Here is a 25,759-nt window from a genome sequence, read left to right on the forward strand (position 1 = left end):
AAATAGGGCCGTTGCCGTCGGGACCGACAAAGTCACCAAATTTGCTCACAAGAAAGGGGCGAGAGCAAACATGCACTGAAAAATTATAGACTACTAAATGTTTATTGATGATATTCTTTATTTTACAAAATGTTGAATAAAATGCATGATAAATTCAATTTAAAATAACAAAATAGTAGGGTAACGGACTTATTTTGGACCAGTTGACCAATTTTGGACCACCTTGTCTAGCGCTCTTATAAAACAAATAATCATGAATTTTTTTAGCAAATATTGTTGAAGCCCGGGCACTTAATGTAATGCACTATTTTTTTTTTCATTATTAGTTGTTTTATAAGAGAGCTAGACAAGGTGGTCGAAAATTGGTCCACTGGTCCAAAATAAGTCCGTTACCCTAATGATCCCATGGTAACTTAACTGGAAATGTGCTTTGGGATTTTTGATGACTGTCTGGGTGGCACCATATGCGAATTATTTTTTTAAAGATCTCTTAACAGTTTAGAACAGTTAAGATTTCCTAAACAGTTTATAAAATACTATAACCATTTGTGAACGTATATCGATATAAGGTTTTTTGGAACTTCTTTATTCATCACTTTTTTTAGAAGAGGAAAAGGTATATTTCGAAAATGGGGCCCAAGTCACGGCCAGCACATCTCTCACTGAAACATAGGGTGGTTTTTTCTAGGGCTCGAAGGGAGTATCGATATAAGGTTGAATTTCATGATTATTCCACGTACGATATTGTACAATTTCTTAAAAATAAACAGGACGAGTTCGTAAGAATCTAATTTAAAAATTTATCAGGCAACTGTTTAAAAAAATTTTTAAACTATGAAAAAAATTCAATGCATAGCATTCAATGTATCTTTTTAACCATAACACAGTGCAATATTTGAATACAATTGAAAAAATAATTTATTTTCGAATGAATAAATAACTGCCGCTTTGAATTTATTAATATGAATGATTTTTTAATTCCCTTTTTCAGTGTTACAGTTAAGACTCGCCCGTGATGCTCACCCAACTGGTGCGCGAAAGAGTGTGTATCCTAAAACCGGGCCGCTGAAATGAGCAAAACCGGGCCGCGTATACTCACTCATTGGTGCGTTTGCTCTTAATTTAAAATTCTAAAAGGTATATATTTTTCTGAAAATCAACACAATTCATTTTTCAAAAATCAGGACAATTGAATGCGTTTTGAAAAAATCATTACGGTCTCTCTAAATTCAGGACAAATCCTGATTTATCGGGACACCTGGCACCTCTGCCTGAAAGCTCCTTTTTCAGAACGGTTTGAGTCTTCCATTGTCGTTGTTGAAATTCAGTAAACAAAAAACGATAAAACAGCATGTTGGTTGTTCATTTTTTCTAGTCCGGCACAGTATTGTAAAAACCTTAAACCATAAAAACTTTTTCACGAATTTTTCTAGTTCATAAGTAATGATTCAACAATAGCTTGTTAGAGGAGGCACAAATAAAACCAAAGATTCCATTGAACAATCGAACATGAAACTGTTGTCGAGTATTTTCCTGGCAGCCGCGGTGCGGTATTTGCTGATGCATTCCGACTATGCGCTCACCATTCAGAACCGTGTTGAGGTAGCCACTCCGGTCAACTCGTGGAAGCGTGGTAAGGCAGCGAGAAATCTTATAATTTGTAAGTTGTAACAAAATCGTTTTGATTTTTTCAATTGTTTTTAGCTCTGGAAGGTGCCTACCTCTACGCCAATGGAACCAATCCTTACGATGGGGATTTGTATCACCAGAATCCGTACGTGCTGGTTGCTGTCTGGTATTTGCTTCAAAAGGCAGCTACGCTGGTGTCGGCAGTTTTCATCCAGCTGGAAATTGGAACCATCTTGATGCTGAAGACGGCAGCTTCTGTTCTGATTAAGGAAATGTACATCCATCAACAGAAGGAAAAGAAACATTTTGCCAAATGGACAAAAGAATTGCAGATTTCCGCTCAAGATTTGCAGAACATTCCGTACTACGTAGCTTTGGCTTACGCGTTCAATCCGTACACGATTCTCAACTGTGTAGGTCAAACAACGACGGTTTTGAGCAACTTTCTGTTGGCTAGCTTTATGTTGGGGATGGCCTTCCGTTGGAGGACGTTGTCCTGCCTGGCGTTGGCCCTGGAGACGCAAATCAACATTTATCCCTGCGTGTTAATCATTCCAGCAGCGCTTTACATTGCCCAACGCGACAAAAGTAAACTGTCGAGTATCGTAGGTACTTGCGCAATATTTGTAACGATGTTCCTGGGGTTGAACTACGGATCTTTTGCTCTGATGGGCGATTGGAGTTTCGTGGATGCTACTTATGGATTTATGCAAGTGGTTGAGTAACCTGCCTAACTATCAGTCGTTCTAATAAAAGATTTTTTTTTCAGATTCAACTGCCGCGATCTTCAACCGAACATCGGTTTGTTTTGGTACTTTTTCACCGAAATGTTTGATCACTTCCGAACGTTGTTCCTATATACATTCCAAATTAATGCATTGCTATTGTACTTGTTTCCGCTAACGTTCAAACTACACAAGGAACCAGTAATGCTTCTTACTATGCTACTAGCCCTAGGGGTAGTGTTTCGACCCTATCCTTGCGTTGGAGACGTCAGCATGTATCTGGCTCTGCTTCCATTGTGGAAATCAATTTCAAAGTGTAAGGACAATTTTTAAATTGTTGAAATATTTAATTCCTAAAACTTTTTTTTCTAATTCCCGCAGTCATGGGTCACAATTTCATAGTCGGGGCAACCATGCTGGTGACGAGCATCCTCGGGCCCACCGTTTGGTACCTCTGGATCTATTCCAACTCGGCCAATGCCAATTTCTACTTCGGCATGACGTTGGTCTTCTGTACGGCTCAGATTTTCATGATCACCGATCTATTCTTTGCCTACATCAAGCGAGAGTTCTGTCTGCGCAACGGCATGCACATCACCATCGACGGGAAGGAAGCTCGGATTGCGCTGGAGTAAGTACATCTTTGAATAATTATTTAATAAAGAATTTGTCTGCTAGTGATAGAGATTCTTACCATTATTGCTTCGAACGAACTTTGGTAGCTTGAACTCAGGCAAACTCAGGTGATAGAATTAGCTGAAAGATTAGAATTCTGCTTCGATTGCCAATTAAAGTAATTTTATTATCAAGGTACAAATGTAAATATGGACTGGCCCATATTCTGCGCCGCGTGGCGTGACGATAGTCGAGTCACCCAAGTCACTATTCTATAGTTAGTTAGTTAACTATAGTTATTTTACTTTACTGATACTTTTGAAGAAGGTTACAATTCAGCAAATTTGTTTTGATTTTTCACATTTCATCTACTCACCTTTCATAATTCGTTTGATAATTTTGAAAACAAAGAATACAAAACAGATGAGTTCAAGATTTATATTTCGCACTCGATAAATTTAACATCACACATTTGTCGAAATACTCCACAGTAGGTTTTATACCAGCATCAAGTTAATGACTGCCATTTATGCATTCAATAATTTATCTCCACCAGAAAGCAAACACCGTTCAGGATCTAACAATCTAGCTACGGTTGTAACGATTTCCTTCTCCGCGTCGATGATCGTCCCTGTATTCGTCTTTCGCGCGCTGACGAGCCAAATACTCTTCATCGTCTTGTTCCGTCAGCTTCTCCTAGAGTTGAAAGAAAACGAAAGTTATTAAATTTCAATCTCAATATTTAATTTAAACGCGAACGACTCATACATTTTCTTCGTCTTCTTTGTCTTGTTCGGCCTCGTGATCCTGATAGACCCGATTCATTAGCGAATTTTTGTTGATTTGTTTCATTCTTTCTTCGTCCGGGAAGATTCCTTCCCTCACTCGTTGATCATAGAACTCGTCGACGGTCATGGTGGGCAAACTAGGATAGCCTGCGCCGTAGATAGCTTTCTGCAGCACATCCCGAGTAATGATAATCGGCTTCAACGGCCTCGGAGCTGGTCCTTTAGCTAGCTTACTAGTTTGACCATCGCTTTCTCCATCGTTCCGCCGCATCACGGCGATGTGCTCAAGAATCTGTTTCTCCTGACCGATACTGACAAGCTCGTCACGTGCTTCCAGTATGCAGGATTTCAGCAACTTCATATAAAAGTCACGTTTAATATCGTCCTCTACGTGTTCTTTTTCCATAGCGATCTTCAACTGTTTGATTTGGTCGTCCAGTTCCTTCTTTTCCTGATATTTTCTCAACTTAGCGTTCCTTTCCTGAGTCATCCGAGCCAGTTGTTGCATCTGGTCCCCGGAGTTGCTCGAATTGTTGGCCGGCACCAAAGACGATTCTGGTTTATCACATAGCTTATATTCTTCGCATCGGCTCAGAAAATCCCTTAAATTTAGTTGTGAAATTATTTGATTTTACTTTAGACAAGCAGCTTAAAACCCAACTCACTTGTAATAAACCTCAGCCACCTCGACGACCTCCTTCCGGTCGGCTTTGCATAGCTTCTGTGTCAGCTGGGCCAGGAAGAAAGGCAACAGCAGGTACCGTAGGTTTTCGGTGGCCACTTCCTCGTACGATTCATTAGCACTGAACAGCCCACAGAGACTGACCAGTCGGGTCGAGTCCTCGTACAGGCCGATACATTTTTTTATATTTGCCTGTGAATTGTAATGAACCCAAAAAAAAAGTGATGGTAAACAAATGCGCAATCAAAGAAATCAAATTTGCATTCAATCATCTAACCTGAAATTCGGGACTGTTTGTCGGCTCGTAGCAGGTTTCGAAGGACACCATCAGTTTGTATGCCTCCTCGAAAATCTCGGAAAGTTTCCGGTCGTTCGGAATTTCATTAGGTTGGGCCATCTCTACTCACGGCAGCGCGCTGTTGGTAAACAGAAAATTTGTGCGAATCTGCGATTTTTATAAAAACTTCTATCGTTTTCCTGTCAAGCCAAGCTTGCCCGGCAGATAAAAGCTCACAGGAAAAAGCCAAAATACACAAAAAATGCAAATCGTTTACTCAAAAACAAGAAAGATGTCGTATATCGGGATGCCAGATTCCAAAAATTGTCCGTGACTTAATTGCTTTTAAAGTTGGTACACCCAAAATTTTTATTATTCTTCATAGGGAGAGAAGATCTTTTATCCAGATTGTAATATAAAATTAAAAAAACTGAGCAATCTAAAGACCTTTAACATACAGTGAAAAAACCCGATTTAATACACTTGACACTGGATTGTAGCCTTTCTTACAGCCTGTAAATTATAGTTGGGTACATATGGCACAAAATTAATTATGAATTATGATTAATGAATTTCATACGCAGTAAATCCAAAAACAATTTAGGAAATAAAGATTCAAAGTTTTTAATAGGATAAAAGTATTTTTATATTATCATAATTTTCATATCAATAACATTATTTTCAACTAATTGGAGATTTTTGAATGACTAGATTCTGGAATATCTTGTATGATTCCGTTTCTATGACATTATCATCTAACTCAATTTACTCCTTTTGGAGTTACATCATAAGGTAACTTCAAAATGGAAGGGGTATAAAAAATAAGTATGTATACAATTTTAAAAAAGATGCCTGACCGTGTATTTCAAATAATTCAACCTCTCAAGTAATGGAAACAAATGCATAGATAAAATTATTGGATAAAATTTCAATTGCTAGAGTAAAATACGATAACGAAACGTAAAACATCAGTAGAATTAATTTTGAAAATTAAAAATATTGAAAATTTGGAGATATTTTTAGTTTTGTCAATTTAGCCATTTTTGTCTGTTTTGTCACTTTTGTCACTTTCGTCAATTTTGTCAAATTTTTAAGTTTTGTCAATTTTATCAATTTTCATGATTTTGTCAACATTGATAGTTCAGTCAATTTTGTCAGTTTTATCGATCTTGTAAATTTTGTCAATTTTGTAAGTTTTGTCAATTTTGTCAATCTTGTCAATTTTGTAAGTTTTGTCAATTTTGTCAATTAAGTTAATTTTGTCGATTTATTCATCGTCAATTTTGTCAAATTTTTCAATTTTGTCAATTTTGTCATTTTTTTTCAATTTTGTCAATAATGTCAATTTTATCAATTTTCATGATTCTGTCAACATTGTCAGTTCAGTCAATTTTGTCAGTTTTCTCGATTTTGGCAATTTTGTCAATTTTGTCAACTCTGTCAATTTTCATGATTTGTCTTTGTCGACCTTGTCAATTTTGTCATTTTTGTTAATTTGTCAAATTTGCCAGTCTTGTCAATATTGTCAATTTTGTCATTTTTGTCAATTTAGTGATTTTTTTCAATTTTGAAATTGTCAATTCGGCCAATTTTTTCAATTTTGTCAATTTTGTTCGATTTTGTAAAGTTTGTCAATTTGTCAATTTTTGTCAATTTGGTCAATTTCGTCAATTTTGTCAATTTTGCCAGTTCAATCAATCTTGTCAATTTTGTGAATTTTGTGAACTTTGTCAACTTTGTCAATCTTGTCAATTTAATCAATTTTGTCAATCTAGTCAATTTTGACCATTCTGTCAATTTTGTGAATTTTGTCGAATTTGTCAATTTTTTTCGATTTTGTCAATTTTGTCAATTTTGTCGATTTTGTCAATTCTGTCAATTTTGTTAATTTTGTCAGTTTTATCAATTTTGTCAATTTAGTGAATCATGCCTATCTTGTCAATTTTGTCAATTTAGTGAACTTTGTCGATTTTGTCATTGTCAATTTTGCCAATTTTATCGATTTTAACCATTTTGTCAATTTTTTCGAGGATGTCATTTTGTCGATTTGGTCGCTTTTGTCAATTTTGTAAATTTTGACCATTTTGTTAAAATTGTCAATTTTGTCAATATTTTCAGTTTTGTCAATTTCGTCAAGCTTGTCATTTTGGTCAATTTATTGAATTTTGTCGATTTTGCCATTGTCAAATTTTGCTAATTTTGCTAGTTTTCTCGATTTTGTCAATTTTGTCAATTTTTTTCGATTTTGTCAATTTGGTCAATTTTGTGAATTTTATGAATTTTGTCGATTTTGTCTTAGTCAATTTTGTCAGTACTATCAATCTTGTCAATTTTGTCAATTTTTTCAGGTTTGTCAACCTTGTCAATTTCGTCATTTTTTGAAATTTTATGAATTTTGTCGATTTTGTTAATTTTGTTTATTTGGCAATTTTGTCAGTTTTATCAAATTTGTAAATTTTGTCAATCTTTGTCAATTTAGTGAATATTGTCATTGTCAATTTTGTAAATTTTCTCGATTTTATTAATTTTGTCAATTTGATTCGATTTTCTCAAGTGTGTCAATTTTACCAGTTTTATCAATCTTGCCAATTTTGTCAATATAGTGAATTTTGTCGATTTTGTCAATTCGTTCAATTTTGTGAATTTTGTCGATTTTGTCAATTTGGGGAGTTTCGTCAATTTTGTCAACTTTGTCGATTTTGTCAATTTTTGTCGGTTTTATCAAGCTTGTCAACTTAGTGAATTTTGTCGATTTTATCATCGTCAATTTTGTCAATTTTGTCAATTTTGCCAATTTAGTGAGTCTTGTCGATTCTATACATTTTGTCAATTTTGACATTTTTGCCAAATCAGTGAATTATGTCAGGTTTGTCAACTACTTCAATTTTGTCAAATTGTTCTATTTTGTCCTTTTTTTCAATTTTGTCAATTTTGTCATTTTTGTATTTGGTCAACCTGGCCAAAATGGTTGATTCGGAGTTTTTTTGCTGTCCCTTCAACTTTGTCAATTATGATGATTAGCTTTTTAGCTTTATATGCAAAAAAAAATCCCAAATGCTTCAAACTCTACTATGGAGGGCTTGGTGGCGATACTGTTTGGTTGTTATTTTCCATTGGTCTCAGCAAGTGAAAGTTCGGATTGACTTCATCGTTTTTGCTAGACACCAACCCCAACAACAACAACGCAACAATTGCACAGGTTTTTCGATGCGAACGAAAAGTTTTCATCGCGCAACGTTAGATCTGGAGAGAGGAAGAGAAAAAGGAACAAAAAAAACTAGCCCGAGAGCTTAAAGCTCGAGTAGCATTTGTCTTATTGGATTCAATTTGCTTCTACGGGCGAAATTCTCTCCTGTCGTTCGTGCTTAGAAAAAGCTTCCTGAGCACGAACGGTAAAGCTACTTTCAAGTTCCTTTGGGTGGCTGTAGAGAACGCTATTCAGCTTCTAAGAGAATGTCAAGAAACTTCTACGCGTCGAAAAAAAATCCGATTGACAGATTGCTCTGACAACCAGATGTCAAATTGCTAGGTTGCCGGTCTATCATGGTCTATCTCGTTGCTTTTAATTATATTGTTTTGATTGCAAAAGCTGCTTATGCCTAGAGAATTGAACCGCTGCTCTCTAGGTTGCAATGAAACTCACCAGCCTCTCGACCAATCCAGCAATAGTTCATTGCCACTGTAATAATTAGTATTTAAACTTAATGTGATTTGAGATGATTGAATGGGTTGGTCAATAGATTGTACCATATTTCGTTTAAAAGACAAAACAAATACCATGGCAAGAAATTGACAGACATATTTGACATGTCGCTTAGAATTCCCATATAGGTTCTTTAAAAAACCTTCAAATATCTTAATGGTGCGTTTTAGAATGTTACGCGAACGTTATCGACCTTCTCTAAAGAAGTTCCATTAAAAGCGCTTAGAAGTTCCGTTATCGATAGTTTAACCTTTCAAAGGGCGATGGAAGTTCCTGAGTAACTTTTACGCGACAAAAGTCACCTGAAGTTCCCGTAAAACATTTTTTCAGCCAAATGTGAACTTCGGAGTTCCATCTTTAAGTAAAAACGCGACTTTTGGTTGCTTGGGATGAGACTTGAGACCTGAGACCTGAAATATGAGACTCGAGATCTGAGACACGAGACATGAGACATGAGACCTGAGACTTGAGACCTGAGACATGAGACGAAAAAGAGGAACTCACCGAGAACACAGTAAAAGAGAGACTGATAAAAAAGATTAAAAAGCTGAATTTACTTCAATCCGCAAAATACTTTTTGTTTTTCGATATGAATTCTACACTGTCAAATAAGCCTCACTATATTCTATTATTCTATTTATCTGATTGATTTTGTTTTTTATCTTAAATAAAAATAAACGATCATTGTACGCAAATTTTTAAATAATCATGGTTCTTGCGCGTTTTTTAATAACGTGCTTTTTTACGCGGATTTTTTAATTAAAGTGAATTTTTTACGGGGATTTTCGAATTACGGGAGTTTTTTTTACGCGGATTTTTTAACGCGATACCAAACCCCCGCATAAGAAAAACATCGGTGTACGTCCATACCGTGACCTTCCACTACCTTCCACTTCTGTGGAAATGGAGTATCCATCAAGGAGAGAACGTTGCCAGCTGATCTTGGCCTAAAGGGTATCATCCTTGTTCATCTAAGTCATGAGATCAAATCCCGGTCATGAAATAACCTGGCACACGTAGTATGATGAAGGTTGGCGGTTTTATTGTGAATTTAAATATAACTTTTAGAAACGTCGCTGGTGAACTGGCAACAAAACACAGACTTCCGACAATCTAGTACTTCACTTTTCCTTGTCGGAAGTCTTTTGGAAGTCGGAAGTCCGGGCTACCGAAGTAAAATTTAGTTCTGGCGCTATAATAGCATTTGTCAATGAAGGATAGCTAATACATCGACAAAAAAAGTACTCAAAAATCGTTAATATCAATCCACAACCGAATGCGGAAAATTTTCGTTTTTTTTTATGGGTCATATTGGTTGTAAGTAAATTCGAACTTTTAGATCACATGAAGAGTGCAATATTATCGGGTCAGCACTAAATTTTACTTCGGAAGTCCAGACTTCCGACTTCCGCCAGACTCCGACAAACAAAAGTAAAGTACTAGATTGTCAGAAGTCAATGTTTTGCTGCCCCATGACATCGAGCATATTGTTTGGTCGTGTGAGGACCACCTTGTCGTCAGAACGAACTTCATAGATTCCCTTCGGGCCCGAGGAAAACCACCCGACGTTCCTGTGAAGGATGTGTTAGCTGTGGTGGACTTTTTTCTCTGTGCTTTGACTACATGTTCGAAATATATCTTTTCCTAAAAGCTTTTGATCTTCGTCTGTAATTCTTTTTATTTTCATATTTCCCTTTCTATCCTCCTTCTTCTAAACAAATGTTAAGCTAAGTATTCAAACTGTAAAAATACAAAACGAGTTTGGCTCCCTAAAGCCTAAAGGTATGAGCCGTTTCAAATAAAGAATTCACAAACAAAATCAAGCGTGAGTTTTCAAAAGGACGTATGTAACATCAGACAAAATCTGAGAAAAAGGAGGGACAAAATTATGTTAATACAAATAAATGCTATTTAAAGCTGTTTGATCTAGAATCAAGTTTTATCATGGCAGCTGTAGGAAAAACAATAATGTTTTAATTATAGGTTTGAGCATACTGGATTTTTTGCTGTTTCCTAGTGAATTTGTTAAAAAAAAATATTTTACACCGTATTGTTGAGTTTTTTTTCACATACGCCATAATGATTCGTCGTTGTGACAGTTTAATATTTACATACACCCTTTATGATTCGTCGCTTGGACAAATTGTTTTCATTATGCGTCAAATCAGATACGTCGGTTTTTTCACATCATTGCAGATGCGTCAGTTTTAAAATAATAATTATTTTAAAACTGACGCATCTGCAATGATGTGAAAAAACCGACGTATCTGATTTGACGCATACGACGGTTTGCTGCGATCCTATCTGCTGTGTGTGCGATATTATTTGTTTTGACAGATGCGTCGTTTTACCAAAAAGAGGTGTAAAGAAGAATTTCGAAAACACTGAGAAAAGATGACATAGGTCGTTTGTATATTTTTTTAGCTAACGGCATATTATTTTTTTTTTGTACAAACAGTTAATTCATACAGAAGAAAATAAAATTTACTATACCGTGCAAACAGTAACTCAATTTGTTTACTTTTGCGACATACGTCCTTTTGAAAACTCACGCTTGAAATATCTTTTGCTGCCAGTTTCCAGGGACGTTTCTAAATATATTCTTTACCAACACGTGAAAAGGATCTATCTCCAAAAGTAAACAAAAACCATTTTAAGTACTTCATGATAGGCCAACAGTTGCCCTACTTAACGGTAAAACCCTTTTGAGAAAATAATATTCCGTTACATTGAAAACTCAATTTGAGTAAAGGATCTATAAACATTCTAAAACCAGAACTGCCATCACATGGATATATACCCTTTACTCCGGAACAATTTTTTTTTTCCTACTACTCCGCAAACAAACTCAAAATAATCAACTCGACTCTTTATTCAACATAAAAACATAGTTTGAAATGAATGCGAGCTTATAACACGAACTTAAATTTTGAAGGTAAATCCCCCCGAGCCGTCGCCAAATAAAATTTTTGACCTGGGATTTGCCCAAAGTCCGCCTTCACGTAGTATTGAGCGTTGGGAAGAATGACAGCTTGCTGTTAAATTCCTTGAAAAAAAAGCCTTCACGTAGGTCTCATCGTCCATCAGAATACATCCGTCGAACTTGGTCAGCACTTGGTCGTACAGCTTTCGAGCACGGATTCTGGCCACATTGTTCTGCTTCAGCGTCCGATTTGGCTGTTTGCTGGCTCGGAATGACCTTATTCCTTCCCGGAGACGAATTCGTCGCACCGTACTGTGAGCGGCCTGGAACTTATTGGCCAAATCGCGGTCTGAAAGATTGGGATTCCTCTTGACGGCCTAGATGACTTTCCCACGCAGTTTCCGGTCGACAGTTCCACTCCGACGCTTCGAATGCGGCTTCCGAGCCGTCGTCAATGTTTCCTTGTACTGCGTGATAACACGCCATACGGTATTTCTGGGCATTTTAAGCTGTTTAGCTAGCTTCGATGCCGACAACAATGGATTTTCAAGAAAACTGTGCACAATTTGATCTCTCCGTTCGGCTTCCATGGCGGTTGTTTACAAAATGCTATCGTTTGGTGTTATGACATAAATACATGGTGAAAGGTAATGAATTTCCCGACACGTGGGTGAAAAAAGTTTCCAAATCCGTCCACTAGGAGCGCCACAATGAGCAAAAGAATTTGTTCCAATATTAAATGAAGCAGACTTTAACTAAAGCTAAAAATAAGAAAATAGCAAAAGGTGTATAAACAGGTTAGGCAAAATATTACGTGAGCTAGGTTCTATCTACGATAGCGCGTAGTTTTTTCATGAAAATTGATATTCGTCTATTCTAACATGGGATGCTTCTTAAAAATCGTTTGTCTTTCATAAAAACAAAAAAATTGAAGTGATTTTTAACTAGGGATTTAAAATAGGTTGTATTTTTTTCAAACGCGTTTTTCTTGATACGCCATATATGGAGATAGGGTAAATGTACCCGACCTTGGCACCTAAGGCACGGTTTACCCTTGTTTTCAACATTCCAGCCTTCCTGTTGAGTGCACCATAGAACATCCTTTGAAGAATTCACTTGCTAACTTGCTTAGAGTTCAACAAAAATATGTTTTCTCTATGGAACTTTCATTAATGTGAGCAAAATGCATGCAAAGTATTCACTGCGGTGCTCCAATTACTTGGCCGCCGTACCAATTGTTTGCCGTTTTGATGATCCGATTCTTGGCCACCAGCAATGTGCAATAGATCTTTACCAACAGCGCTCAATTGACAGTTAACAGAATCGTTTGCTATTCTGAATATATGGCCACTGACAGAATGACGTCAGCTGTGCGTAAAGTTCTATGCGACGATGGAACACCGGGCTTCACTCATACAACAAAAAGGCTTTTGAAAACATCGATGAAATTTGGTTGGAAGGGAAGCACAGAATAAGCTTTCATTTCAAAAAGTCGGAAGTCCAGAATTGCCGCAATTTTTAAAACTTAAAACTTTTAAAACTTAAAACTTTTTACTCTTTTAAACAAAGTGGTGATTATAAACACCTCAGGTTGTTTCAGAATATTTGTGTATGAACAAGAATCATTGGTTTATGAATGACAACCAAACCTTCATCAGGGGGACCGATTCAGAAACGAATTATGTCCGCGAGTGGTTTGAACTTTCTCTTTTTTATGAACATTAAATCCCTTTGATGAAATCTAAACTAACATATTTTGTAAGCAAACTTTTTAAACTGGACACTTCAAAAAATTTCTCCAATATGTATGCAGTAAGTTACTTATGAAGGACTTATAAAATCTGAATAAAGCCAATCAATCTAGGAAAAGTATTTCAGATGGCATGGGCTTATCTAGACTAGCCCAGGTTATCAACGTAGATTAAAAAAAAAAAAGTTGGTGTGGTCCAGCTGCCAGAATATTGTGGTTAAATATCCGTATCTGGCCTCCTCGAAATTTTTAAAAAGATTTCACAGTTCATCAATTTTACGAAGTTTTTTGAGACAATTTCATCAAAATAAAAATCAAATACGACTTGAACGGGAGTAATACTGAAAGGTTTGAGCCGTGTCAAATAAACGAATTATTAAAAAAAAAACGACTTGAACGCGGTTATTGTGAAAGTGTTATTGTAACGTTGAATTGAAATATCTTATTTTGATCTTTTCTCAGTTTTTTTTTTTGAAGAATTTCCTGACTTGAATGCTAACTGGACAAATTCAGGAATTCTAAGCCTAACGACAGATCATTTACGACATTTCTATGGTTCTGTGCATCATGATGTGTTGTCATTTATAAATCATTGTTTGAATTATTCCTTTTGAGTTTTTATAGACCATAAGTTGATAGTAAAATACTCTAGGAGACTTGCGATTGCGACATATAAGGTTATTTTCATTACCAAACAACTATTTTCATATTGTGGAGTTTGGCTTCATAAAGTAAGAAATTGAAAAATTCCTTGAATGGTATTTTAAAATTTTGCCCTTTTGAATTTGTTAGCTGAGATTATGAGCTTCTAGCAAGAGCCATCTCGAATGCCCGGGGCGTTGCGCAGTGGTTTGACACGCCAAATAGATGTTAGAAAGTAAACCTTGCTAAAACATTTTTTTTTAAATTCGACTCACAGCTAATATTTTAAGGAATAATTGGAAAAAAAGATATTTTCCTGAACTTCCAACTTCTGTTTCCAAGAAAAAAAAATTAGAACAAAAAACCAAAAAATTAAATCTGAGTATATGGTTCCCAAGCAATAGAAAACGATTCCAAAACTCAATTAATTATGTATTTTATATACTAAAGTCATAAATTGCCATCGATCTAACAGTTTTTAGATAAGAAAACATCTCAAGTCTAGTGAGTTGCATAATTTCACTTAGTTTTTTTAATTTCAAACCATTGTGTTCTGTAGGAGACCACGTGGCTTTTGCTCGGCAGACTGCAATGCAAATGCTGTTCGCACGCATACCAATGTACCTTCGATTCATGGTTCCCAAATAGCGATTTTTGCATTTTCAATGCTTGGATATGACTTTTAGTTAGTCGAATCACTGATGTTCTCCAACTTATTTCGAAGCTTAAGTTGATAGAAACGGTCTTATCGTACAACCCAATTAGTATGAAAACATTTATGCGTAGTTTTAAATGAATTTTAAGGGAAAACATCAGCCTTAAAAATACCTCTTTAATGAACATGTATTTCTTCCAGCTTCCAACACTGGTGGTGTATTTTGATTGAAGTTGCATGCCAAGGAAAGGAACAAAATAAGTTTTAAATTTTTATTCAAAGCCTAAATAAACATTCATTCTTTTGTCTTTCTAGTATTTTTTTATTTTTTGCCGAGTTAAACTGTAGGCATGAGTATTTAATGCAAATTTTTCAAATGAATGTCCGCGTTTGAAATCGCATGTGAATTTAACAGTTGCACTAGAAAGGTGAGTTCATCTGATTTTCATACGGTGATTTCCAACATAATTACTTCGGATGCAGATTGGAAAAAAATTAACTACTTTAATAAAGTACAAACAAACAAAAAAATTCGGTATGCACAGATTTGAAATAAATTTTTCTCTTCGCAATGAAAATATATTCAAATTTTTTCAGCTCAATTTGGACGTGAAAAACATAAAAAGACATGTTGGCATGCCAAGAAATAAACCATGCCAAAATAGGGCTCACTTACCCTAGATACTTTTTATGTGCTGGTAAAGATTTGTCACTTTATTCAACATGAAAACATAGTTACAAATGAACGCGAACTTAAAACTAAAGCTAGAAATGAGAAAATAGGAAAGGGTGTATAAACAAGGGAGACAAAATATTACGTGAGCTAGGTCCTATCTACGATAGCACGTTGTTTTTTCATTAAAATTGATATTCCTCTACTCTAACATATAGGGGATGCTTCTAAACATCGTTTGTCTTTCATAAAAGTCTAACATTTCAAGTGATTTTTAATTAGCGATTTAAAATAGGTTGTATTTTCTTCAAACGCGTTTTTCTCGATTCGCCATTTATGGAGATACATCCTTTTCACGTGTTGGTACAGAATGATTTAAATACACAATATTCTGGTGAAAGTTGCTTTGCGTTTTACGGACATTGATAACCTCAAATTTCAAGAAAATTGAAGGTTAAATGGCGGCATGTCATTGATGTGTTTTCTCAGAGATTTGGATTCCGTAGACTTGTAACAGTCAGGGCACCATGAAAAAACCTTCTTTTTAGTGATATGATAAGGATTAAAAGGAGTGGTTTATTTTTGTCCAAGTGAAAACTGACTAGTCGAAGGTGCATAAAAATACAGAGACTAAATTTTCTCAACATAAAAAAGAAAAACAAAAAAAGTTTCTGTATTTTATATCTATTTTCTCCTTTTTCTTTCAAATTATTCTAAAAAATAAATAATTGTTCGCAGCACAGAATATCAGTCAAATTATCGTTGGCTCAAACGAACGGTGCAATCCACGTATGGTGGAGGAGGTGTTTCTCGATGAATCACTATGGGAGTACCACTATCTGCCACGATAGGCAAAACTTCGTAAGGATCAGTCGTGGGTGTTCCGTTAACCGATCGCCTTACTTCGTCGATTCCGTACAGGTTATTCCAGACCGACATCGAGGAAGATTCTCGACTACTGCTCCGTTCGAGCATCCGTTCCCGTTCTTGGTTGTCCTGATTCTGTCGGGTTGTTTCCCAGATGAAGCTGGAACTGGATGCTGCTGCTGGGGAGGCACTTTGTGGGGTGCGTAGTTCGGCGCGTATCGGCGAGGGGGGAATGTGACGGTTGTTCAGATTGGCTAGCTGAGAGTTGCTGCGGACGTACCGAGGTTGACGCTTGGAGAACAGGTCAACCAAAAATTGTCTCGTGTGTTCGTGATTTCGGTAAATTTGGGATTGTTCTCGCGAAGAAAGGTGACTCACAGTTTGACGATTTGCAGTTGGATCTGGAGATTCGTTCAAACGAGTGTCTAAAAGATATGTTAGTAACTACAGTAGCCAATTGGAATGTGTTCAACTTACGTTCAAAACGCTTACGATTCCTTAGCTCTCGTCTCAATTGTCGCTCTGATTTTTCGCTTGGCTCGTTTCCGTTAGTTGCATTTCGGCATTTCTGATACAAATACATTGCTGAATACGTGGTAAAAGATCCGAATAGAACACCAATGAGCAATCCACACAGAAGCAAAATAAGGCCTAGATTGCTCCCGAAAAAGTAGGTGGTTTTTTTATTACTAGCCGGTTGTTGATTGATGTATGCCTGGTACAAATCGATGATGAATTCGCACTGTTCACGATTGTCGACATGATCGGGAGCGCAAATTTTCGATTTCAGTGAGGAAAAATTGTTCGCTTTTTCCTGTCCAGGCCAAACTTGTTCTATCGGTACATCCTTGCGGGTAGCCGATCCCGGCCCATTGGGATCAAGTTCCATTTTTTCGAACCTTGGCTTTTTTGTGTAAGGATTTATAACTGGAAATTGAGAAAGGAAAATAGTTTGAACAGGTATGTAATGGAAAACAGGATATGCTTTTAAATATGAGTCTAAAACGTCTGAGTCTGAGTACGAGTACATTCCGATTATACAAGTTGTGTTGAACTTGAACTCAAAAATACCACCGCCGCTTCTGATAGTTTTTATCGCATGGTTTTCAACATTTTTCTGGGGAATATACCACTGAAAAATAGCAACTACCCCCTTGATTCATCAACCATTTTGTCAGTCTGACTGTCAGATGACCTGCGCAGGTTCCTTTCAACCGTTCTTTGTTCGAAAGAAGTTTCCCAGCGGAATGGAAATCAACATAATTCCTAATCGTATAACATCAACAAGGTCGAAAACTATCGAGGGATTTCCGTTTTAAGTTGCTTACCGAAAATTTTCGAGCGCCTCATCTACGATGCCATTTCCTGGAAAGTTTACGGAATAATTTCTCCTCATCAACATGGGTTTACCCGCAAGCTTTTTACTACTTCTATAACGTAATGACTTACAGTACCTATATAATAGTATAGAAATTGGAAGCACGCGAACTGTCACTTCGAATTTGAACTTCCATAACTTTTTATTCTGATGATATTTTTTGATCAAATTTTCTGCGTAAGATAGATTAACTATCACACTCTTATGTCACAAAATTTGAGCTTTCTAAAATTTGTGTGGCCTGAGATAAAGTAGTTCTACGAAAATCAGATTTTTTGGACTCTTATCATTCATACTTCAATATCTCAGAAATTACCCGACACTTTTTCTTGAAATTTCGCACAGTGATTGTTGAAATATTAAGTAAGCATGTCTGAAGTTTTTGAAAAGTTCTATCGATGGGATCAAAAGTTACGCAAGGTACAATATTTCAGGCATTAACCAAAGAATTCGATTTCTTTAGAATTTCGGACGAATGTTTCCATAGGAAAATCAAATCTTGTGTTCTACAGCCAGAAAATCTAATTCTATCAAAAACTCAAAACAGTATCGTGAACTTCTGATTTCAAAATACAAATGGATCATTTATTCTATTTTTTCTTTTCTTTATTGTTTTGGCAGACATTTTTTGACTTATTTGTGGATGGAAATGATATTGTTTTCATGAATCGTCCAAAATTCTATAGAAATCGCATTATTTGGTTCATGTCTGAAATATTGTACCTCGCATAACTTTTGATCCCATCGATAGAACTTTTCAAAAACTTCAGACCTGCTAACATAATTTATCAACAATCACTCTCCAAAATGTCAAGAAAAAAGTGTTCCGTAGTTTCTGAGATATTGAAGTTTTAATGGTAAAAGTCCAAAAAGTCAGATTTTCGTAGAATTACTGTATCTCAGGCCACACAAACTTTAGAAAGTTTAGGCGTGGGCGCCTCGCTATGCCTTGCACTTAGAGCGCATCGAACGAGTTTAGAACAGACTTGTAAACCATCGACATTTTCTCTGACAGTCGCACAGCCTGCTTTTATCAGTATCATTGTTCGTGCCATTAAACGAATGCGACCGAAAACTTGCCGAACAGTCGACTACCATCAAACGAAACGACATTCATTCTTCTTTGTGTGATTGTCGAACAAAATTTCGTGTCTTGGTACACGAGAGGGATAATTTGATGGTCAAACGACCATCATTCCCGACAGTTTACGACATCGCCTATCTCTTTCACGCAGCAGAACTTACAGACTCAATAAGCAAATGCAATCTTTTCTATTCACTCCCTCCTGTTGAAAAAAAAATTCGTCACTCTGCAGCGCCGGGTGATGTTTGGATGTGTTGGTCGAACAATGTGGAATGATTATCTCGATTATCTACGCAAGAGGGATGACAGTCAAACGACTAATCACAAAAAAGATCAAAATTTCGTTTTACATTTTTTTGCTCTCCGATCAAACGATTGCGCTCTCCACGATTGTCACGAACGATGTGTGGTGGTTGTCTCCGGAAAAATTCAAACGATGGTGACCAATTACAAGCCTGGTTTAGAAAATATTTCTTAGATAAGCCCTTCGTCGTCTACCCTTTTCGTTTACGACTTGTTGTGCAACAATATCGACTGTGGAATATCGACCCATGAAAAAAATCTCTGGTTTCGTCTACCCTAGGGGCCGTTCAAATATTACGTAACGCAATTTTCGATCATTTTCAACCCCCCTTCCTCCCTACGTAACACATTCGTTTCAGTTTTCCTATCCAGAATCTACTGACCGTAACAAACTGCTATACCCCCTCCCCCCTCCCCTAAACGCGTTACGTAATATTTGAAAGGTCCCTTAACGCCCTCTGCAAGAACTTTACGCCTACACCAATTTTTCCATCATCCCGCACGGTTCACGAGCTCAACAACCCGGTTTGCACCCGCTGCCGGAGATTTAACGAGACGGGCTTACACTTCGATTATAACGTGTCAAAATGTGCTTTCAAAAGAAGAATCTGTAGAATTATTTAACTTATATTTGAAGATTTAAATAAATAAATTAGTATCGAAGGTCAACTCAATGACAACTGAAGATAAAGCATGGATCACGCATAATCTGGACGCATTAAAAAAGGTCTATCTCGAAGCTATTAAACGAAATAAAAATGTTTTGCATTCAAAATGTAGGGTTTTTATTGCACTTTAAAGGAAAAATAATAAAAAAAATTATTCCGATGTTGTTTTGATGAAATTCCGAACTTTTCGTCGAGTACCACTCATCATAGTTTTGACACCCTATTCACTAGCCTCAGCGGCCATTTTCTTCATCTTCTGCTTGACAATTGCCCAAAATTTTTTGATAGGGCGGAGTTGAGGGCAGTTGGGTGGATTGATGTCCTTTTCGACAAAATCCACCCGTTGGCCCGATACCAATTTAGTACCTCTTTGCTGTAGTGGCAGCTTGCCAAATCTGGCGAAAACTTTACTGGTCCTTTGTGAGATCTAATGTACGGAAAAAAGTGTTTTTTAGGCACTTCTCTTTGTACATTTCGGAGTCCATGGTCTTGATTTTCACAAAAACCGGGTTTTTCGTCCGCAGCTGCAAATACCTTGCCAGATCAAACACTTTCTTGCCAACTTATCGGCAAAAACGAATTTGAACTTGGCGGGGACATCAGTGGCTTTGTAAAATTTTTGGCCAGGAAGCAGCCCAAAATCCTTCTTCACGTACGTTTCGTCATCCATGAGGATGCATCCGTCGTACTTCGTTATAACCTTGTTGTATAACTTCCGGGCCCGTCCTTTGGCTTCTACATTCTTCTTCAATGTCCGGTTTGGTTGCTTACTGGCCCAATAAGATCGTATTCCTTCGCGCAGTCGAATCCTTCTGACGATGTACCGGTCGGCATTGAATTTCTTGGCGATGTCATAGTCCGACTTGAGAACTCTGTACACTGTCGATATGACCATCTTTACAGATTTCGCGATTAATGAGCCCGACCACGTCGGGTTTTTGACGTATGTAGGTGTCCAAAATTAATTTTCGTCTCGCGGCTTCCATCACGTGTAACTTTTTTGGAACAAAACGAGTCGTAATGAAATTGCTTCCACTGCACTGATAGAGGAAAATTTTCCCAACAAAGTATTGTCAAAACATTCCAGATCCGACAACTAGGAGCGCTATGGTATAATAAACAGTGCGTCCAGATTTTGGATGATCCATGCTTTAAACAGATTGTACATTTAGACATTGCTCAACCATGTTTTACTCGTTTCTCTTCTTTACTCCACTGTATAGGGTGTCCCATTATGTCTAAGCTCGATTTTAATACAAACCTGCTCATTCGGCATGACGTTTGAACAGCTGATTTCTGCTGGGGGTTGTTGTTTACAGTTCAACTTTAAACTCTGCGTTAGCTTCCGTTTTATAATTTTCGTGAAAATGAGAAGCATTTCCCCGGAATAGCGCAAAAATATCGTGCACAAATGGTATAGGGTATCGGACTTATTTTGGACCAGAGGACCAATTTTGGACCACCTTGTCTAGCTCTCTTCTAAAGCATCAAATCATGATTTTTTTTAGCTAATATTGTTGAAACCCGGGCACTTAATGTAATGAACTATTTTTTTTTTCATTATTAGTTGCTTTATAAGAGAACTAGACAAGGTGATCCAAAATAGGTTTGCTTGTCCAAAATAAGTCCGTTACCTTACTATCCCCAAAATTTCTCTTAATCAGATAGCGAAAATGGAAGAAGTAAGCCTTAGGGCGGTCCACAATACGATTCGGAAGTATTGAGAGGAAAGCAGGTTCGTTAACATAAAAAAATCTGGACGGAAACCGGGTCCGGTGGACAAAACTTTGGACCAGAAAGTCATGCGTGCTTACGTCTGTAGGAAGACTGCCTCAGTTCGGGATGTGACCAAAAAGTGGATCCCCTCTTAGCACCTTGCGAAGGTCAGATTGGGTCTAAACACGTATAAGAAGCCGAAGCGGAGTCTAGATCGAGTTGCTTCCGTCAAACCAAGAGCTCGTAAATTGTATGATCAACTGCTGTTTGAAAATCGGTGTGCGTTTTCATCGACGACGAAACCTACGGTAAGTTTGATTACAAAACGTTTCCGGGTGACCAGTACTACACTGTTTGGGATGACCAAAAAGTTGACGAGACGGAAATATCAATTTCTACCGATAAAATCGGTAAAACGGCAATGCTTTGGCAAGCAATATGTGAGTGTGGCATGCTTTCCGAGCTATTCGTGAACACTGACACAATGAATACCCTTGTTTACGTCCTACAGTGACTGCTCCCCATGATCCGCAAGCATGATCACCCGTTACAGTTATGGCCGAATTTGACATCAGTTCACTACTCAAAAGACACGATGGGATGGTACAAATCCAATAAAGTCTGGATCGTACCGAAAGAGATAAATCCGTTAAATTGTCCTCAAGCGAGACCGGCTGAAACTTTTTGGGCCCTTGCCAAATCGTATTTGAGAAAACTTGTTAAACCTGCATATTCTATCGAAAATTTCGCGAAAATACTGAAAAAAGTGGTCAAAATCATCCCAAATCAGTTTATGCTGAGGCTTATAAACAGTAGGGTGTCCCAAAATTGCATTACTTCTGGGAATCTGGGGGCTCACCCTCCAAATGGTAGATTAAGATGTGCAGAACAAACTTTTGTATGGAGCTGACTAAAAAAAATCATGTTTAGAGGTTCCGCAAGCGCGATCTTTAAAAAAAGTCCACTTTCAAAAGATTTGATTTTAAATAAATTCTGGGTCCAAAAATTTTCATAAAATTAATATATTTTATATTTTTTTAATTTTGTATGAGTAAAAAACTACACGTAAAAATACAAAATGAACCAAATTTGTATCAAAATGTAAAACTAACAAGCTATTTTCAAGGAAAAAAAATTGTTTGGTCCAAAAATTTTGAATTCAACTGACCAAAATGTGTACCAAGCGTAGAACATTTTTGATACCAATGCCATCAAAAGATGCGGATTTTTGTGCACTTAAACTTTGCTGAACAAAACATGTGGTTTGTATCAACGTGTGAACCTATTCACGATTTAATGCTTAACAAAAATAACAATTTAGGATATTTTTTATTTAATTTATCAAATTGTCTTAATAAATACCTACTTTAAAATCAAAATAATTGCAAAAAAAGACTTTGATGATTTAAATGAGTCATCAGAAGGCCATATGCCGAATTTGAGCAGAATCGGACAACAGGAAGGGGTTGCACTGAATCTAAAGTGTGAAAGGGATTCTTAGACATAGTGTTCTAAAGAAGCATAAAAAACTGGTTTTTCATCATGCATTTTTGTCTTTACCAATCGATTGCTTGATTATGAAGGTTTTATTGAAATTTCAATCAAGACTAACATTTCACTAGAAGACTGCAACTAGATTGGACTTAAAACAAAAAAGTTATGGCTGTTCCAAGATTGTATTTTTGTGGCAAATTGTCGTTTAACACACAATGAGTACTTTTTACTCATTGAGTTTTACAGGACAATTTGTAACCAAAATAGAATCTTTGAACAGCCATAACTTTTTTGTTTTAAGTCCAATCGAGTTGCAGTCTTCAGGTGAAATGTTAGTCTTAATTGAAATTTTAATAAAACTTACATAACCAAGCAATCGATTGATAAAGACAAAAATGTATTATGAAAAACCAGTTTTTTATGCTTTTTTAGAACACTATGTCTAAGAATCCCTTTCACACTTTAGATTCAGTGCAACCCCTTCCTGTTGTCCGATTCTGCTCAAATTCGGCATATGGCCTTCTGATGACTCCTTTAAACCATCAAAGTCTTTTTTTGCAAGTATTTTGATTTTAAAGTAGGTATTTATTAAGACAAATTTGATAAATTAAATAAAAAATATCCTAAATTGTGATTTTTGTTAAGCATTAAATCGTGAATAGCTGTTCACACGTTGATACAAACCACATGTTTTGTTTAGCAAAGTTTAAGTGCACAAAAATCCGCATCTTTTGATGGCATTGGTATCAAAAATATTCTACGCTTGGTACACATTTTGGTCAGTTGAATTCAAAATTTTTGGACCAAAGAATTTTTTTTTTCTTGAAAATAGCTTGCTAGTTTTACATTTTGATACAAATTTGGTTCATTTTGTATTTTTTACGTGTAGTTTTTAATTTAAACAAAATTAAAAAAATATAAAACATATAAATTTATGAAAATTTTAGGACCCAGAATTTATTTAAAATCAAATCTTTTGAAAGTGAACTTTTTTTAAAGATCGCGCTTGCGGAACCTCTAAACATGATTTTTTTTAGTCGGCCCCATACAAAAGTTTGTTCGGCACATCCTAATCTACCATTTGGAGGGTGAGCCCCCAGATTCCCAGAAGTTATGCAATTTTGGGACACCCTAATAAACAGTCTTCGATCAAAAATTCGATCACTGGCCTACGATTGACTGGAATCTAATTTTGTATTAAATCACTGTAGAAGACTATAGAGAACATGAAAGTGCAATAAAATTTAGATTTGCTCCTGAACTGTGTTCATATAGTCTATTTTAACACGTTCGGCGCCATGGGACCCATACTCGGGTGACGGGTATATATCCTGGGAAGCCCTGCCACATCAAAAACGGAAGACGCTCTCTTACTCAAGTTAGCCGCTCAGTTTAGCCACACGTTGCAAATCTTGAAGTTCTCTCTCTTTGCCTACTTTCTCGCGCCGAGAATTTCTTTGGTCCCGGTTAGTAAAACTACCAAAATGAGCGTGGCGACGAACGTGTTAAATCGTGCTTAGAATAATGGGACACTCTATATTATGCTTCACTCCAATCTATTCTACTCTAATTCCTTTCTGCTCTATGTGTTCAGCTCACTCTCTACTCTTCTTTACTCTGCTAGTTTTTTCTAAGTAAATTCTAGAGTTATCTGCAATGATCCTTTGTTCCAATACTTACAGCAATTTTCAATATTGATTGTGCTCATTTTCTTTTTCATCCAATTGACGGTCGCTCGCACCGACATACTATCGCACTGCCACTGGTTCTCAGTCAGGCTGATAGTATGCATTTTCCGCAGCTTAACGAATGGTTCCTTCTCCAGAGTGATCATAAGATTTGCGCCCAGATCCAGGGTCCTCAGGTTCGGCAGCTGCACAAACATGTTGTTGTACAGCTGCGGTATCTTGCAATGGCTGATGTCGAGGTACTGAAATATCGTATGGGTTAATTTTTTATTTGTTGAGAAAGATTATATGTTTGGGAGCTTACCATAATTGAGGAACTACTAAGGAAGGGTCGGCTTTGAAGGTTCATAAAGTTATTATTCGAAAGGTTCAGATCGGTGAGTTTTTCGTTGTGTTCGAATAGATTTGCGTGCAACATCTGCAGCCGGTTGTGGGACAGATCCAAACTTTCCAGGTTGGCCAAGGTTGAAAAGGCGTTCAACGATATGTGGTCGATTGAGTTCTCCGATAAGAATAATTTCACCAGATTGACGTAAGCCTATAGGGGATTCGGGGAAAGATGAAGTTGATTATCAATCTCTAAACGTAATAGATCTGTTTTGTTTGTTTTACCTCGAAACTGTCATCATCGATTGTCGATATCATATTTATACTTAAATCCAATATTTCCACTCCAGTCGGTACATCGGTGTATGTGTTGATAAGGTTTTCATGGCTGAAACGGAAAGTAAAACTTTCGTTACTACTTCAGCATTTACTGTGCCTGATGAAATTTTCTAATTACATCGTAACTACCCTGAGTTACAATGTATGTCGCTTGTAAAAATTTGGAAAAAAATGTGACTAATTTTTCAATTTGTTTAACTACCTGCAATCAGCACGTTTCAGTCCTTCGATTGTATCACAGGTACACATTTTGGGGCAAAATGCTTCCTGCATTTCGCGCTTCTCAGCAATAGACGTTACACTTAATACTAATAAAATGTGCGCAATTACTATAAAATAAGATTTGGTTTGACACATTTTGACTAATTCCGTTGAATACTGGTCGATTTAATTTCTCAATAAGCACGTTTTGGCACAGTTGAATCACATTTTCTGCAAAAGAATCAAACAAAACCACAATGGATCTTTCTTCGCTGCTGCAAACTTTTGGAATGAATGTTCGATCTACAGAGGTTCGTGCCAAATGGTTTATCAAAGTTTTAGTTGCAAAAGTATCGGTATTTGTGAATCAGCCACCTGCCAGCTCCCCCTCTGCCCTGTGTTTTTTTTCTATGACTGGATCATGGATAAGATAAGAGCAATGGAAAAGTGTGTGCTCTCATTCAGCTAAACATACAGAACGACGATAGCATTTGGTTGGATGCCTTCAACTGATAACAGCTCTGTGGTCAAACTTTTGCAGGTAGGCCGGATTGTTAGTAGTGGTCGTTGCCATTCTTTGTGATGAATTGTCATGAATGCAGAATGCTGAGAACTTTTTCGTTTGCATACCC

The 25,759-nt window shown here is 36.7% G+C and overlaps 3 protein-coding genes across 3 annotated transcripts in view; 1 reads left to right on the top strand and 2 right to left on the bottom strand.

Moving 5' to 3' along the window:
• The first annotated feature begins 1,306 nt into the window (after positions 1 to 1,306).
• The window catches only part of LOC129743791 (phosphatidylinositol glycan anchor biosynthesis class U protein), a 57,208-nt gene continuing 32,755 nt past the window's right edge, over positions 1,307 to 25,759 (top strand). Inside the window, exons 1-4 of the mRNA XM_055735984.1 lie at positions 1,307 to 1,633; positions 1,705 to 2,338; positions 2,399 to 2,670; positions 2,736 to 2,985. Coding sequence (XP_055591959.1) covers positions 1,510 to 1,633; positions 1,705 to 2,338; positions 2,399 to 2,670; positions 2,736 to 2,985 — 1,280 coding nt within the window. The 5' untranslated portion in view covers positions 1,307 to 1,509. The remainder of the gene's footprint in view (positions 1,634 to 1,704; positions 2,339 to 2,398; positions 2,671 to 2,735; positions 2,986 to 25,759) is intronic.
• LOC129743793 (immunoglobulin-binding protein 1) lies at positions 3,394 to 4,907 on the bottom strand. Its single transcript, XM_055735985.1, has 4 exons — positions 4,717 to 4,907; positions 4,423 to 4,631; positions 3,738 to 4,359; positions 3,394 to 3,665 (listed from the first exon to the last, which is right to left on the bottom strand). The coding sequence occupies exons 1-4, from the start codon at positions 4,834 to 4,836 to the stop codon at positions 3,555 to 3,557; spliced, it is 1,062 nt and encodes a 353-aa protein (XP_055591960.1). The 5' UTR covers positions 4,837 to 4,907; the 3' UTR covers positions 3,394 to 3,554.
• LOC129743790 (uncharacterized) lies at positions 15,755 to 25,433 on the bottom strand. The gene is made up of 6 exons (XM_055735983.1): positions 25,129 to 25,433; positions 24,873 to 24,975; positions 24,565 to 24,798; positions 24,253 to 24,502; positions 16,407 to 16,856; positions 15,755 to 16,354 (listed from the first exon to the last, which is right to left on the bottom strand). The coding sequence occupies exons 1-6, from the start codon at positions 25,281 to 25,283 to the stop codon at positions 15,819 to 15,821; spliced, it is 1,728 nt and encodes a 575-aa protein (XP_055591958.1). The 5' UTR covers positions 25,284 to 25,433; the 3' UTR covers positions 15,755 to 15,818.

The sequence above is a fragment of the Uranotaenia lowii genome, chromosome 2, assembly GCF_029784155.1.
Source record: "Uranotaenia lowii strain MFRU-FL chromosome 2, ASM2978415v1, whole genome shotgun sequence".
NCBI classification, from domain to species: Eukaryota; Metazoa; Arthropoda; class Insecta; order Diptera; family Culicidae; genus Uranotaenia; species Uranotaenia lowii.